The 14,162-nt window shown below is 42.0% G+C and overlaps 1 protein-coding gene across 9 annotated transcripts in view; it reads right to left on the reverse strand.

The window, feature by feature from the left end:
• Positions 1–14,162, reverse strand: part of LOC129697234 (intersectin-2-like) — a 160,445-nt gene that overhangs the window by 50,792 nt on the left and 95,491 nt on the right. For 8 of the 9 annotated variants that reach the window (XR_008723475.1, XM_055635583.1, XM_055635580.1 and 5 more), the window contains 5 exons: positions 8,826–8,953; positions 8,034–8,209; positions 7,077–7,221; positions 2,036–2,241; positions 651–715 (listed from right to left, as the gene is read on the reverse strand). Coding sequence is in view for 8 of the 9 variants with exons in the window: in XM_055635583.1 (XP_055491558.1) it covers positions 651–715; positions 2,036–2,241; positions 7,077–7,221; positions 8,034–8,209; positions 8,826–8,953 (720 nt within the window). In the remaining variant the exon portion in view is untranslated. The remainder of the gene's footprint in view (positions 1–650; positions 716–2,035; positions 2,242–7,076; positions 7,222–8,033; positions 8,210–8,825; positions 8,954–14,162) is intronic. The other variant, XM_055635581.1, reaches the window with a different exon arrangement.

Here is a 14,162-nt window from a genome sequence, read left to right on the forward strand (position 1 = left end):
CAGTATACAGAACATAAGAAATAGAATCTGATGTAGGATAATTCATAATGTCATAAAGGAATAGAAGTAGAATTAGATCATTTGGCCCATAAAGTCTACTTCGCCATTCAATCATAGCTGATCTATCTCTCCTTCCTAACCCCATTCTCCCCATAACCTCTGACACTCGTAAAACCTTTCAATGCTTGTTCCACCATTCAAAATTATTGTGGTTGATCTTTTACCTCAGCAGTATTTTTCTGCACTAACTCAATATTGCCTAGATTCCCTTAATACTAAAATCTATTCCCTTTGAATATACTCAGCGATTGAGCCTTCCATAGAGAGAATACTAATGAAATTCCTCGTATGTTGCAAAACATACTTGGCTAATAAAGTATTATTGTAATTGATAGATTGTGATTGACACATTATTTTCTTCAGAAAAGCACACCATTTCACCTTATGGTAGTGAGCTATTTGAACTATCATAACTGTACTATATTGCCAATGACACTATGAAGAAACAAATATAGATGCATTACAGAGGTATTTAACAGCAGAAATCTAGAAAGCATTTTGTAACAATCTATTTAGTTGGCAGTCAGGCAGTTAACTTCCTGCTAATGTAAAATATGGATCACATGGAAACGATATTGTCGGAGTTTTACCTTCTAACGCTTGGGAGACTGGGCTCGAGCTTTTGGTCACTGTTGCATAAACAGGTCCAGGACTGCTGACAAAATAAATTGTAGAGATCAGTGATTTAAATTATTTGGAAGTGGGCATGAATCTAAACATATTTTAAACAAATAACTTTGCTGGCAGATGGCATAGATTACATGATTCAAATAAAACTATTCTGCAATCTTCTTCTTCTTGCGAATGAAACATAAACCAAAGGAATAATTAGATCTCAAGCTGGGTGTTGAGCAGCCAGGTTGTTGTCTGCAATAATCATACATTAGCTGATTCCCTTTGAGTTCAGGGACATCCCATAAGTTGCCGAGCCGATGGGCTGGATACACCATGTAACATGTCCCCATCCTTCACATCTACCACAGCTAGCATATCTTGCTTTTAGACAAAAATAGTAATCTCAGCTAAGTTGTTAGTTCAGTTTTCGTTATTTCTCCATCTATGTATACTCACGTTAAAATGATTTAAATTCAACTACTTTTAAACACCTGATTAATCGAGGCTTTAAAAGAATATCAAACAGGCCTTTGACCTCACAACCTGTCAAAAGCAATTGGGGCAATACTGCAGTGTCAGAGTGCCTTAAGGGCCTGTCCCACTTGGACAACCTAATCCGCGAGTTTACAAGACCCTAGACGCTAGAAAAAAATGTCAAGGTCGTGTTGACTCGCTGAAGTAAAATACCTCATACAACCTCCTACGACTATGCCTACGACCTCCTACGACCCCCCCTCGACCTCAGTCTTCCACACCTAAGACCAACTACAACTAGCTAAGAGTGGAAAATGATCACATGATAAAATGATGTCATGTTTGCATTTTTTTTCTCGGGCCAGTTACCGACCTGCGACTACCCACAACTATCTACGACTGCCTACTACGACCTACCTACGACCTACCTATGAGTAAAAAGTATCAATTTTTTCCATGCCGACCTTTTTTTTTTCCTCGTGGACATTTTTTATCAAGCTGGAAATCACGCCGCGACCTTCTTGAGGCCACGAGTACGCTGAGACCACTCACGAGCATGAGGAAGAGTTACGAAGACCTCCTATGACCTCGTGGCGACCATGCTGTGAGTATGAGTCAAGGGCAAACTCGGCAGCGGTCGCCAATTAGGTCGTGAAAGTGGGACAGGGGCTTTAGGATTCATTGCCCAGAGGCCCAACTATCAGCTTCTGGTCCAGTCCACTGTGGAACAGCTACAGAATCAAGGCAGCTACATCACTGCAGACTTTTAGGTTATCTAGGTTGGATCGACTGTAAACCAGCTCATTAAATTTGGATTGTTTCCATATTATCAAATATCTGACAACAGACTTGGGAAATATAAAATAATAAACAAGGAGAAACTTACTCCACTGATAGCTGTGTATGCTCATTGATCACCTTGACATATGACCTGGGAAACCATCCCTTTGCACCACGAACCTCTCCAAACCACCAGTTATCCTGTTGTTCCAAGACCTCAATCATATCATCTTTCGTAAAATTCAAGTGGTTTTCTTTCTTTGCTGTCCATGAACAAAGAGCCAGGGCCTTAAAAGCCGTTACATTTTCAACCTACAAAAAAATGGAACAGTTTAAATAATATTTTTGAAATTGTATAAAGATGAAAATTATAAAAACAAGAATAATTTAATTTATTTACAGGGTGTGAATATTACTGGTTGTATCAGCATTTATAATAATTTCTGAGTGCCCTGGGATGGAAGGCAAGCAATTTTAGAGGTTAATTAAAATTTAACCACATTGCTGTGATCTAGATTCATATATAGAACAGGTGGGTTGGCATAATTCCTTCTCTGAAGGCCCATTGATGATCAATACTTTTTACTTTTAATTATTCAAATTTTAATTCCCTTTAGTAGAATTCAATCTCATATTTATGGATCAATATTTCCACCTCAGGATACTGATCTAATATCTTATCTCATCATGCCAGAGAATTCTGATTCAATTATGCAAAGAATGTAAAAAATACATCTATAAGAAATTAATGTAGTACGTAGATAGGTATATCTCGTTGATCAATAGAACCGGGGAGGTAGCTCACCTGCAGCCAGGAGCAGAATAAAAAGAATATGGATGAGATTGTTCAAGCGCTTTTGATTGCAACATGCGCCTTAATTTAGTTCAACAAAGAAACTGACAAGTTACTAAAGAACTACCCTGGGGATGGCACACCTTGGACATATACTCATAAAATTATTTTATGAGTAAGGCCTTTGACAAGGTTCCACATGGAAGTTTGGTTAAGAAGGTTCAATTGTTGGGTATTAATGGTGGAGTAGCAAGATGGATTCAACAGTGGCTGAATGGGAGAAGCCAGAGAGTAATGGTGGATGGCTGTTTGTCAGGTTGGAGGCCGGTGACTAGTGGGGTGCCTCAGGGATCTGTGTTGGGTCCACTGTTGTTTGTCATATACATCAGTGACCTGAATGATGGTGTGGTAAATTGGATTAGTAAGATACCAAGATAGGAGATGTTGTGGATAATGAAGTAGATTTTTAAAGTCTAGAGAGAGATTTAGGCCATTTGGAAGGGTGGGCTGAAAGATGGCAGATAGAGTTTAATGCTAATAAGTGTGAGGTGCTACATCTTGGCAGGACAAATCAAAATAGGATGTACATGGTAAATGGTAGTGAATTGAGGAATGCAGTTGAACAGAGGGATCTAGGAATAACTGTGCATAGTTCCCTGAAGGTGGAATCTCATGTAGATAGGGTGGTAAAGAAAGCTTTTGGTGTGCTGGTCTTTATAAATCAGAGCATTGAGTATAGAAGTTGGGATGTAATGTTAAAATTGTACAAGGCATTTGTGAGGCCAATTCTGGAGTATGGTGTACAATTTTGGTCGCCAAATTATGGGAAAGATGTCAAAAAATAGAGAGAGCACAGAGGAGATTTACTAGAATGTTGCCTGGGTTTCAGCACCTAAGTTACAGAGAAAGGTTGAACAACTTAGGTCTTTATTCTATGGAGCGCAGAAGGTTAAGGGGGGACTTGATAGAGGTCTTTAAAATGATGAGAGGGATAGGCAGAGTTGACGTGGATAAGCTTTTTCCATTGAGAGTAGGGAAGATTCAAACAAGAGGACATGATTTGAGAAATAAGGGAGAGAAGTTTAGGGGTAACATGAGGGGGAACTTCTTTACTCAGAGAGTGGTAGCTGTGTGGAATGAGCTTCCAGTGGAAGTGGTGGAGGCAGGTTCGATTTTATAATTTAAAAATAAATTGGATAGGTATATGGACGGGAAAGGAATGGTCTGAGTGCAGGTAGATGGGACTAGGTGAGAATAAGTGTTCGGCACGAACTAGAAGGGGCGAGATGGCCTGTTTCCGTGCTGTAATTGTTATATGGTTATATATATTTTGGCGAAGGAGGAGATTGGGACAACTGGAAATACCTCTCATGCACATCAAATGTTAGTGCATCAATAGTCTCAACGGAAAGGGCATGCAGTTCTGGTAACATTCGAGTTGCTATCATCTGGCAGGAGGTACATAAGCCTAAAGTCCAACACAACCAGGTTCAGCAACTGTTACTTTTATAAAACCATCAGCTTTTTTGAACTTACCTGCACAACCCTAATTCTTTCTCAGCAAGGGAACACTATGAACTATAGTGCACCTTTTGCATTATAATAGACCTGTTTTCTAATTAGTTTTGCATTTTTTGTTGTTTTGTACAAGGGGTCAGAGTGATACCGTGTGGAAACAGGCCATTCAGCCAACTTGCCCACACCAACCAACACTAGTCCCATGTGTACTAGTTCCACCTGCCTGTGTTTGGCCAATATCCCTCTAAACCTGTCCTATCCATGTACCTGTCTAATTGCTTCTAAACATTGCAATAGTCCGTGACTCAATTACCTCCTCCAGCAGTTCGTTCCATACACCCACCACCCTTTACGTGAAAATCTCAGATTCCTATAACATCTTTCCCCCTTCACCTTAAACCTATGCCCTCTGGTTCTCGTTCCCCCCACTCTGGGCAAGAGACTCTGTGCATCCACCCGATCCATTCCTCTCATGATTTTATACACCTCTATAAGATCACCTCTCATCCTCCTGCGCTCCAGGGTACAGAGTCCCAGCCTGCTCAACCTCTCCCTATAGCTCAGACTCTCCTGCCTGGCAACATCCTTGTAAATCTTCTCTGCACCCTTTCCAATTTAACACCATCTTCTCAATTACATGGTGCGCAGAACGGAACACAATACTCTAAATGCGGCCTCACCAACGTCTTATATAACTGCAACATGACCCCCTAACTTCTATATTCAATACTCTGACTGATGAAGGCCAATGTGCCAGAGTCTTTTTGACTATCCCATCTACCTGTGGCGAATTTTAAACAACATTTAATAAGAACCCAAGGGGTAACATTTTCACACAATGGGCTGTGGGTCTATGGAACGAGTTGCCAGAGGAAGCAGATGCAGTTACAATACCAATTTTAAACTGTTACTTGGACAGGAAATGGCATCTTGGTCAGTCTGGACGAAGGAAAAAGCCCATTTCCTTGCTGCATGACTCTATGATTTACTAACACCTGTAATGCACAGGAAGTGCACCATTTTGTTATAGCTAGAATGTGTTGTTTCCTTGAAAGCGTCAAGGAAATTTCTTGAACAATTACCAATTCCAATTCCAGTTCGAGTTTTAGCATTGCAAGTTACAATACATCTAACCACCAGGGTGATGGCTGCCCTGCCGGCAGTCTGTTCGTTTTTTCATTCTTTTTTTTATTTTTTAGTGTGTTAAAAGTTTGTTTTAATGTTCTTCGGTTTGTTTTATGTGGGGGGAGAGGGGAGGGGATCGGGGGAAACATTTTTTCAAGTTCTTACCTTGCCGGAGATGTGATTAATTTTCGGATCACATTCTCCGGGCACTTGCGGCCTTCCATCGATGGAGCTGAAAGCCTCCTCAGACTGACTTTGAGCGGACTTAACATCGGAGCAGATCCCTTGCCTGGGATCGCTCTCACCACGGCCACCGTGGACTTTACCATCAAGCTCGCAGTCGGGAGAGGCTAGTCGGGAAACTCCAATGTCGCGGAAGGTTCGACCAGCCCCGACGCGAGGTTCGATCGCCCGGCGCGGGGAAGCTGACATCCCCCCGATGTGGGAGCTGATCGCCTCGATGCGGAGGGCCCGAACGCCGCCGGCTACGGGAGTCAAGATTGTCCCGTCAATGGATGCTCGAGACCCATGACCGAGGAATAACTAAGGGAGGACTTGAACTTTATTTCGCCTTCCATCATAGTGAGGAATGTGTAGGAATCACTGTGGTGGAAGTTCATGTTAAAATATGTTTTTGAGTGATCTGTTGCTTTTAATTGTATGACTGACCTGGCAAATGAAATTCCTCGTATGTTGCAAATACTTGCCGAATAAAGTGTGATTCTGATTCTGATTCTGATAAATGAGTTGCTGCCTCCACCACCTTAATAAGCAGAGTTCCTTCCATACCACAACACACTCTATATTTATAAAAGTTACTCTGCTGCTGCTTTATTACTTGTTTCAATTTGCACAAATCTACGTTCAGTTATGATCTCTGCTCAGCTCAGCGAAATAGTTTCCTTCGCGATCTCTCAATTTTATAGATCAGCACTAAATGTCCTCGGTTCAAAAACAACACGAGTCAGTCCAAACTTTCCTCATAGCTAAATTAGTTCAGCCCAAGAGACATGCTCCCAAACTCTTTTGTAACTTCTTTAGGGTTGTCACATTCTTTTTGTAACATGGTGACCAGAAACACATGTAGTCCTCCACAGATCTGGGCCATCAAGCCCTCTGAGTCATTGTCCTTATCTCTTGTATATCTTGGCTATTAACTCTTTTATTCAGTCATTGCATGATCTCCCTGCTCTGGTACTCTATGGCTTAAAGAATAAAGTAAAGTATTCCAAAGGCCAATATATTCCAATGTTCATTTCAGATTCGGTGGACATGCATTCTCTCCATTCCTGCCTCCTACCATTTATTATGCATTCATTTACAATATTTGCCTTACCCAATGCATTCTCTGGTCTGAATTCTGCTCAATACACATCTGCCCACCTGATAGTCCAATGTAATCGTGTTCCTATTTTCCTTATCTGCCACATGGCAAATGTTTGTGCTATCTACATATTTCTCAATGGCGGCTTCCGTCTGTCTAAATCACAGATATATGGAAGTTTAAGTGCAGGTGAGCAGAATAAACAGATTTTTCAAACTGGCAGGTGAGGAATGGCAAATGCTGAAATTTGAGCAAAACACAATTTTTGGACTCTTCTTCAAGGAGCCCGAGCTCAAATGTTGCCTATTCATTCCCTCTGCCCACTGAGTTACTGTAGCACTTTGTGCTTTTGATCATTCTAATGGATAGGTCAAACCACAGACATACCTGATCATAAATAGGCGACCCGGAACCAGGAGGAAGAGTTGGAGTAAAAGCAGATTTTTGCCACATGGGACTGCCACTTATCCCTGAAAAGGTTCGACTTGATTGAATATTCCCTTCTTCACTTACTTTACTTTGATCTTGGGGTCTATTGGAATGAATTGGCAAATTAAGCATTGCTTCAGATCATTATTTTTGAAAAGTATAGCATTAAAAATCACTAAATTGCCATGAACATATGCCCAGGACTAATTCCTCGTCCTGTACAGGTGTCCACAATTAACTTTCAACTTCCCTTACCCCAATGTCTACCACTATGTCTACCTGTATTTTATTGAACATTTCTTCATTAGGCAGAAAATTATAAATATTTTGTCAGTTGCCACCCATTATGTCCACTGTATCCTTGCCCCCCATCTGGGTCATGGTTTTCTTTACCTCCCCTCATGCTTTCCATTATTACTTTCCATACCTGTAGCCTTTGAGTCCCTATTTATCAACTTCCAGTTTCTGTCTCCACTATCACCTTCTCATCCACCTACTGGCTGCATCTGCACTTTACAACCCCTTTTCTTGATAGTTACTTCCACGTATCACCCAAATGCCTCGGAATCCCAACTCCCTCTCTCTCCCTCCTTCTGCCCATCACCCCCCCTCATTCCTACCTGCTTCACCCCTCCTCCTCCCTTCTTTACACCAGCCATCTTCCCTCCCCACTCTCAGTCATAAATTGAGTCTCAATTCGAATTATTAACCATTTATTTTCCCTCATAGTTACTACAGCAGTTTGAATTTTTGATTTGAACTAAAATATTTTTGAAAGAAGTGCTTCAATCATAAAGGTAGCACCCAAAACTACAAATTAAATGAAATAATGCTGCTGCAGTCCTGTCATAAAATTTGAATGTCAAGTCAAGGAAGCATTAAAACCTTAATAAAGTGAAAGTCTCAGACACGAACCCAGGAGACACTGAGGTAGTTGAAACAGGTTTTGTAGGTGGCAATAATGCCCTTTTGGGGGATAAAGGAGCTGCATTCTCCGCCGCCTTCTCTACGTAGTTTACTGGGAACCAACCAGCTTTCCCTTGTAAAGACCCATACAGCCAGCTTGATTCCCCCTCAGTTGTTTCATCAACCTGTGGATGACAGAATAAAGTTTGTCTCAGGAATAAAAGGTGGTAAAAAAGTTCTACTCTTGAATTTCAATTTCCAGTAGTTGTGCCTGCTGCAGTTCCAATAATTTTAATATATAAATGATAAAACTATACTTTATGCATTGATGTGTACAACAAGATTGTGATGTAGCAGCCCCTCTATATATTGCACTCAGTTCAGATCACATCCAAAGTTGATATCTCAACATGGCATCACGCAAACCATATCTGAGTAAAGTCTTCAGAAGAGAAAGAAGAATAATTGAATCAAGACAGAATGCTTGTGCAGGTATATCACACTATATAAATGCCTAACTTCCACGAGTTCAACAAAATAATCACACGGTGCTTCTTACAATAAGGTAAAGCAGATTTTCATGGGCTCCAAAATGCAAGCGTTTTGGTTTTAGGTATTAAATGCATCCAAGTCAAAGACTACATAAGATTTAGGAATTAGCTAATGCAGCACATTTTAAGACTTATGGTAGCTAGATACTTGTACAGTATTTATTTTTTCAATGCTCACCTGTTCAATGCTAACAACTAAGGCACTTGAACAAATAAGAATAGAGCAACTCACTTAATAACAAATTCCTACCTCTATTAAATCTCCAGCCTGAAAGCTGAGTTCATCATTATTTCTTGCTTCAAATGGATATAATGCCCGGTAATTTGCCAACACAGCAGATTTTCTATGCATGGAGGTTGCACTTTTGTTGATTGGCCCTGCAGAAAACATTTAAATGCATGATTGACTTGCTAATTACTAGCATTATTTTGTGTCTCAGTTTGCGAAGCAAATGCATTAATATTAGGCTAAAGCTCATTTTCCCAAATAAGTTTTTTTTTTTTAAAAGAGCATCGGGGACATATTGAACACGATGCCAAGACAACTAGAGTTGTGAATAAAATCTAAAACATTCAGGAGCAATGTTTTCACGTACTGTTCAGAGACTGATGTCAATCGCAGTTTAATAGGAGAATAGCAATATACTGAAACAACATGCACATGTAATGGTAGCAATTTGTCAAAGTATCATGCGGTGCCAAGTGACGATAACAACATGCCATCTCCCGAGGTGGTAGAAATGTAATAAAGTACCACGTGATGGCAGCAATTCATTGAGACAACATGTACAGCATCATGAAGTAATAAACTGGTACTTTGAGCAGGGTCATAAAATGCTAATACACAGGTTTAAACACCGGAAATTGGAGGAACAGCACCTCATATTCCGTTTGGGCAGTCTGCACCCCGGTGGCATGAACATCGAATTCTCCCAATTTTGTTAGTCCTTGCTGTCTCCTCCCCTTCCTCAGCCCCCCTGCTGTCTCCTCCCATCCCCCAGCCTTCTGGCTACTCCTCCTTTTCCCTTTCTTGTCCCCACCCACCCCCGCCCCCGATCAGTCTGAAGAAGGGTTTCGGCCCGAAACGTTGCCTATTTCCTTCGCTCCATAGATGCTGCTGCACCCGCTGAGTTTCTCCAGCTTTTTTGTGTAACCTTTAAACACCAGAATATTGATCCAATTTCAATTATACAACAAATTAGAAATTAAGAAAAAGGAAGAAATCAAACTGAAGTTAAACAAGTAGAGAAAGCAAGTAACTTTTTAGCATGTTGAAATATGCATAGTCAATATGCATAGTCAATATTAACTAATACTGCACGGGAGGGTTTAAACTAGATTGGCAGGTAGGTGGGATCTCACACAGGACAGAGGCAGTGAGAGATTAGTTGGCATGGAGGGTGGTGAGGGAAAGGTTGGTGGACAGAATAGGCAGGAGAAAGGCAGAGAGCGAGGAAGATGGTTGATTTAAATTGCACGTATTTTAATGCAAGGGGCAGAAAGCCTTTGATAAGGTCCCACAGGCGATTAGTGGGCAAAATTAGAGCACATAGTATTGGGGGTGGGGTATTGACATGGATAGATAATTGGTTGGCAGACAGGAAACAAAGAGTAGGAATAAACAGGTCCCTGTCAGAATGGCAGGTAGTTGTGAGTGGAATGCCGCAAGGATCGGTGCTGGGACCAACATCAGTGAGAGGGCAACACTGGATCTAGTATTGGTCCCAAATGTGAGGAGCCTTTTGGGACTAGTGACCACAGTTCGATTAGGCTTAAAATAGTTATGGATAGGGACAGAGAGGGCCCACGTGTTAAACTGCTCAACTTGGGTAAGGCTTGCTTTGAGAGTATGAGAGGTCTCGCTCAAGTTGACTGGAGCAAGTTATTTGAGGGGAATGGAACATCGGCCAAGTGGGATTTTTTAAAAGTGTGCTGAGAAAAGCTCAGGATACATAAGTCTCCGTTAGAGTGTAGGGCAAAGCAGGCAAACGTAAAGGAAGCTTGGCTGACGAGGGAAATTGGGGCATTGGTCAAAAACAAGAAGGATGCATGGGGCAGGTATAGGCAGATGGGACCGTGCAACCCTGGAAGAGTTTCGGGAACTAAGGTGTAAACTGAAAAAGGAGATCAGAAGGGCAAAAAGGGGCCAGGAGATAGTTCTGGCGGATAGCATTAAGAAGATTTTATAAATACGTAAGGGGGAAAAGGGTAACTGGAGAGAGAGTGGGACCTCTCAGGAAATAAAGAGGTCACCTCGGTGTGGAGCCACAGGAGATGGGCAAGGTCCACAATGAGTATTTCTCCTCCGTATTAACCGAGGAGAAAGACAGTAGGACGGAGGAACTTAGGGCAGTCTATGGAAGTGTCTTGAGAGCAGTCAGTATTACGGTCGAAGTGCTGAAGGTATTATCGTGTATGAAGGAAGACAAATCTTCAGGGCCTGATCAGATATATCCGAGGCAAATGTTGTGCCTCTATTCAAGAAGGGCTGCAGGGAAAATGCTGAGAAATATAGGCCGGTGAGCTTAACATCTGTAATTGGAAAGTTACTAGAGAGTATTCTGAGGATAGGTAATATAGGCATTTGGACGGGCAAGGGCTGATTAGGGATAGTCAGCATGGTTTTGTTTGTCTCACAAAACTGATTGAGTTTTTTGAAGACGTGACCATAAAGGTCGATGAGGGCAGAACTGTAGATGTTGTATACATGGATTTCAGGAAGGCATTTGACAAGGTTCCGCCTGGTTTGCTGCTCTGGAAGGCTGGGTCGCATGGGATCAAAGGAGAGATAGCTGAATGGATAACAAATTGGCTCCATGGAAGGAAGCAGACGGTGAAGGTGGAAGGTAGCTTCTCGGACTGGAGGCCTGCAACTTGTGGTGTGCCACAGAGTTCGGTGCTGGGCCTGTTACTGTTTGTCATCTACATCAATGATTTGGATGAGAACATACAGGGCGAGATTAGCAAATTTGCTGATGATACAAAAGGTGGTGGTTTTGCAGATAGTGAAGATGGTTGTGAAGGATTGCAGCAGGATCTGGATCGATTGGCCAGGTGGGTTGAGGAATGGTTGATGCAGAGAATTTAATACAGAGAAGTGTGAGGTGTTGCATTTTGGGACATCTAACAACAGCAGGACCTACACAGTGAATGGTAGGCCTCTGGGGAATCAAATCTTGTAGAGGTTTCTTGAAGGTCGAGTCGCAGGTAGATAAGGTGGTCAAAAAGGCTTTTGGCTCATTGACCTTCATCAGTAAGAGTATAGAAGCTGGGAGGTTATGTTGCAGTTGTATAAGACGTTGGTGAGACTGCATTTAGAATATTGTGTTCAGTTGTGGGCACCATGTTATCGGAAAGATATTGTCAAGCTTGAAACTGTTCAGAGAAGATTTACGAGGATGTTGCCAGGACTAGAGGATGTCAAGTCAAGTCAAGTTTATTCGTCACATACACATACGAGATGTGCAGTGAAATGAAAAGTGGCAATGCTCGTGGACTTTGTGCAAAAAAACAAACAAACAACCAAACAAACTACAAACAGAATCACATATTCTTTTACATGTTAAATATTGTGGGCGGAAGGAAAAACATTCAGTAAAGTTAGTCCCTGGTGAGATAGGAGTTTACAGTCCGAATGGCCTCTGGGAAGAAACTCCTTCTCAACCTCTCCGTTCTCACAGCATGGCAACGGAGGCGTTTGCCTGACCGTAGCAGCTGGAACAGTCCGTTGCAGGGGTGGAAGGGGTCTCCCATGATTTTATTGGCTCTGGAGTTGCACCTCCTGATGTATAGTTCCTGCAGGGGGGCGAGTGAAGTTCCCATAGTGCATTCGGCCGAACGCACTACTCTCTGCAGAGCCTTCTTGTCCTGGGCAGAGCAATTCCCAAACCAGATGGTAATATTTCCGGACAAGATGCTTTCCACAGCCGCTGAGTAGAAGCACTTTCTGTGAGCTTTCTGTGAGCCGCTGAGTAGAAGCACAATGTGAGATTTTGGTAGAGGTTGAGTAGGCTGGGTCTCTATTCCTTGGAGCGCAGGAGGATGAAGGGTGATCTTACAGAGGTGTACAAAATCATGAGAGGAATAGATTGGGTAGATGCACAGAATCTCTTGCCCAGTAGGGGAATGGAGGACTAGAGGACAAAGGTTCAAGGTGAAGGGGAAAAGATTTAATTGGAATCTGAGAGGTACCTTTTTCACACACTGGGTGTATGAAACAAGCTGCTGGATGAGGTAGTTGAGGTTGAGACTATCCCAATGTTTAAGAAACAGTTAGACAGGTACATGAATAGGACAGATTTGGAGGGATATGGACCAAGCGCAGGCAGGTGGGACTAGTGTAGCTGGGACATGTTGGTCAGTGTGGGCAAGTTGGGCCGAAGGCTGTTTCCACACTGTATCACTCTAACTACAAACAAAAGTCCAGTACATAAAGTAACATTGGTGAAATCTTTTTTGAATAATTTCGATCACTCTATAAAATTGATTACATGGAAATGGAATATAAAGTACACAGTAAAAAAGGAGATTTTTAAAAATTACAAAAAATGCTTGTTTTAAATCCGTAACAATCTTTTTAGTTAAAGGTTTGTGGTTGCTGAGGGTTCCCAACTAATCACTGTGAGTTAACAAGTGACACCAGTTTGCAGACTGGCTCCCATCATGTACTTTTACGAAAATTCTAAATTAGTGCAACATCCATTTGTGCAAATTTCTAGAAACGATAATACAAAAATTAATGAGTATTCATGGGAAATAAATCTAACCAGGATTTATTGAAAAATGTACTTGATGAATTTTGTATTCTGAGGAGATTTTCTTAATTTAATTCATTTTTTGCGACTGCCCTTGAGAAGGTGCTGATGAGCCTTTTTCTTGAACCATTATAGCCTTCTGCTAAAGGTACGACCATAGTTTTATTGAACGGGAAGTTTCAGGATACAAACCAATTTACATTGAGAGACGGGTGATATATCCACCGAATCTGGGTGGTGGGTAATTTGGAGGGGAACCTACAAGTTGTGTCACAGCCTTTTTCATCACCCTTAGTTGATTAATGGAAAAGGAGCAAAAGAAAACCTTTTGTAGTTTCTCCTTCTCCACGGCATCTGCTCACAAGATGAGGCTTTCCATTCTAGGATATCTGAAATGTCCTGTTTCTTTAGTAAACATGGTTTCCCTTCTGCATAGATGGATCCCTCACCCGCAGCTCCTCTATGTCCCGCAGTTGTGCTCTCGCTCCGCTCCCTCAGACAGAACAAGGATAGAGCCCCCCAGTCCTCGCCTTTAACCCTCCAGCCTCCGTATCCAACATTCTCTGACATTTCCGTCACCTCCAAAGTGATCCCCCCACCAGTCACATCCTCTCATCCCCACCCCTTTCCACCTTCCGCAGAGACCAGTCCCTCCGCAACTCCTTGGTTCACTTACCCCTTCCCATCCAAACGACCCCCTCCCCAGTAACCTCACCCTGCAACCACAGATGATGCAATACATACATCCAGGGACCCCCAGCAGTCCTTCCAGGTGAGACAGAGCACCTCCTCTAACCTCATCTACTATATTCAGTGTTCCCGATTTGTCCTCC

Source organism: Leucoraja erinacea, chromosome 5 (assembly GCF_028641065.1).
Source record: "Leucoraja erinacea ecotype New England chromosome 5, Leri_hhj_1, whole genome shotgun sequence".
NCBI lineage: Eukaryota > Metazoa > Chordata > Chondrichthyes > Rajiformes > Rajidae > Leucoraja > Leucoraja erinaceus.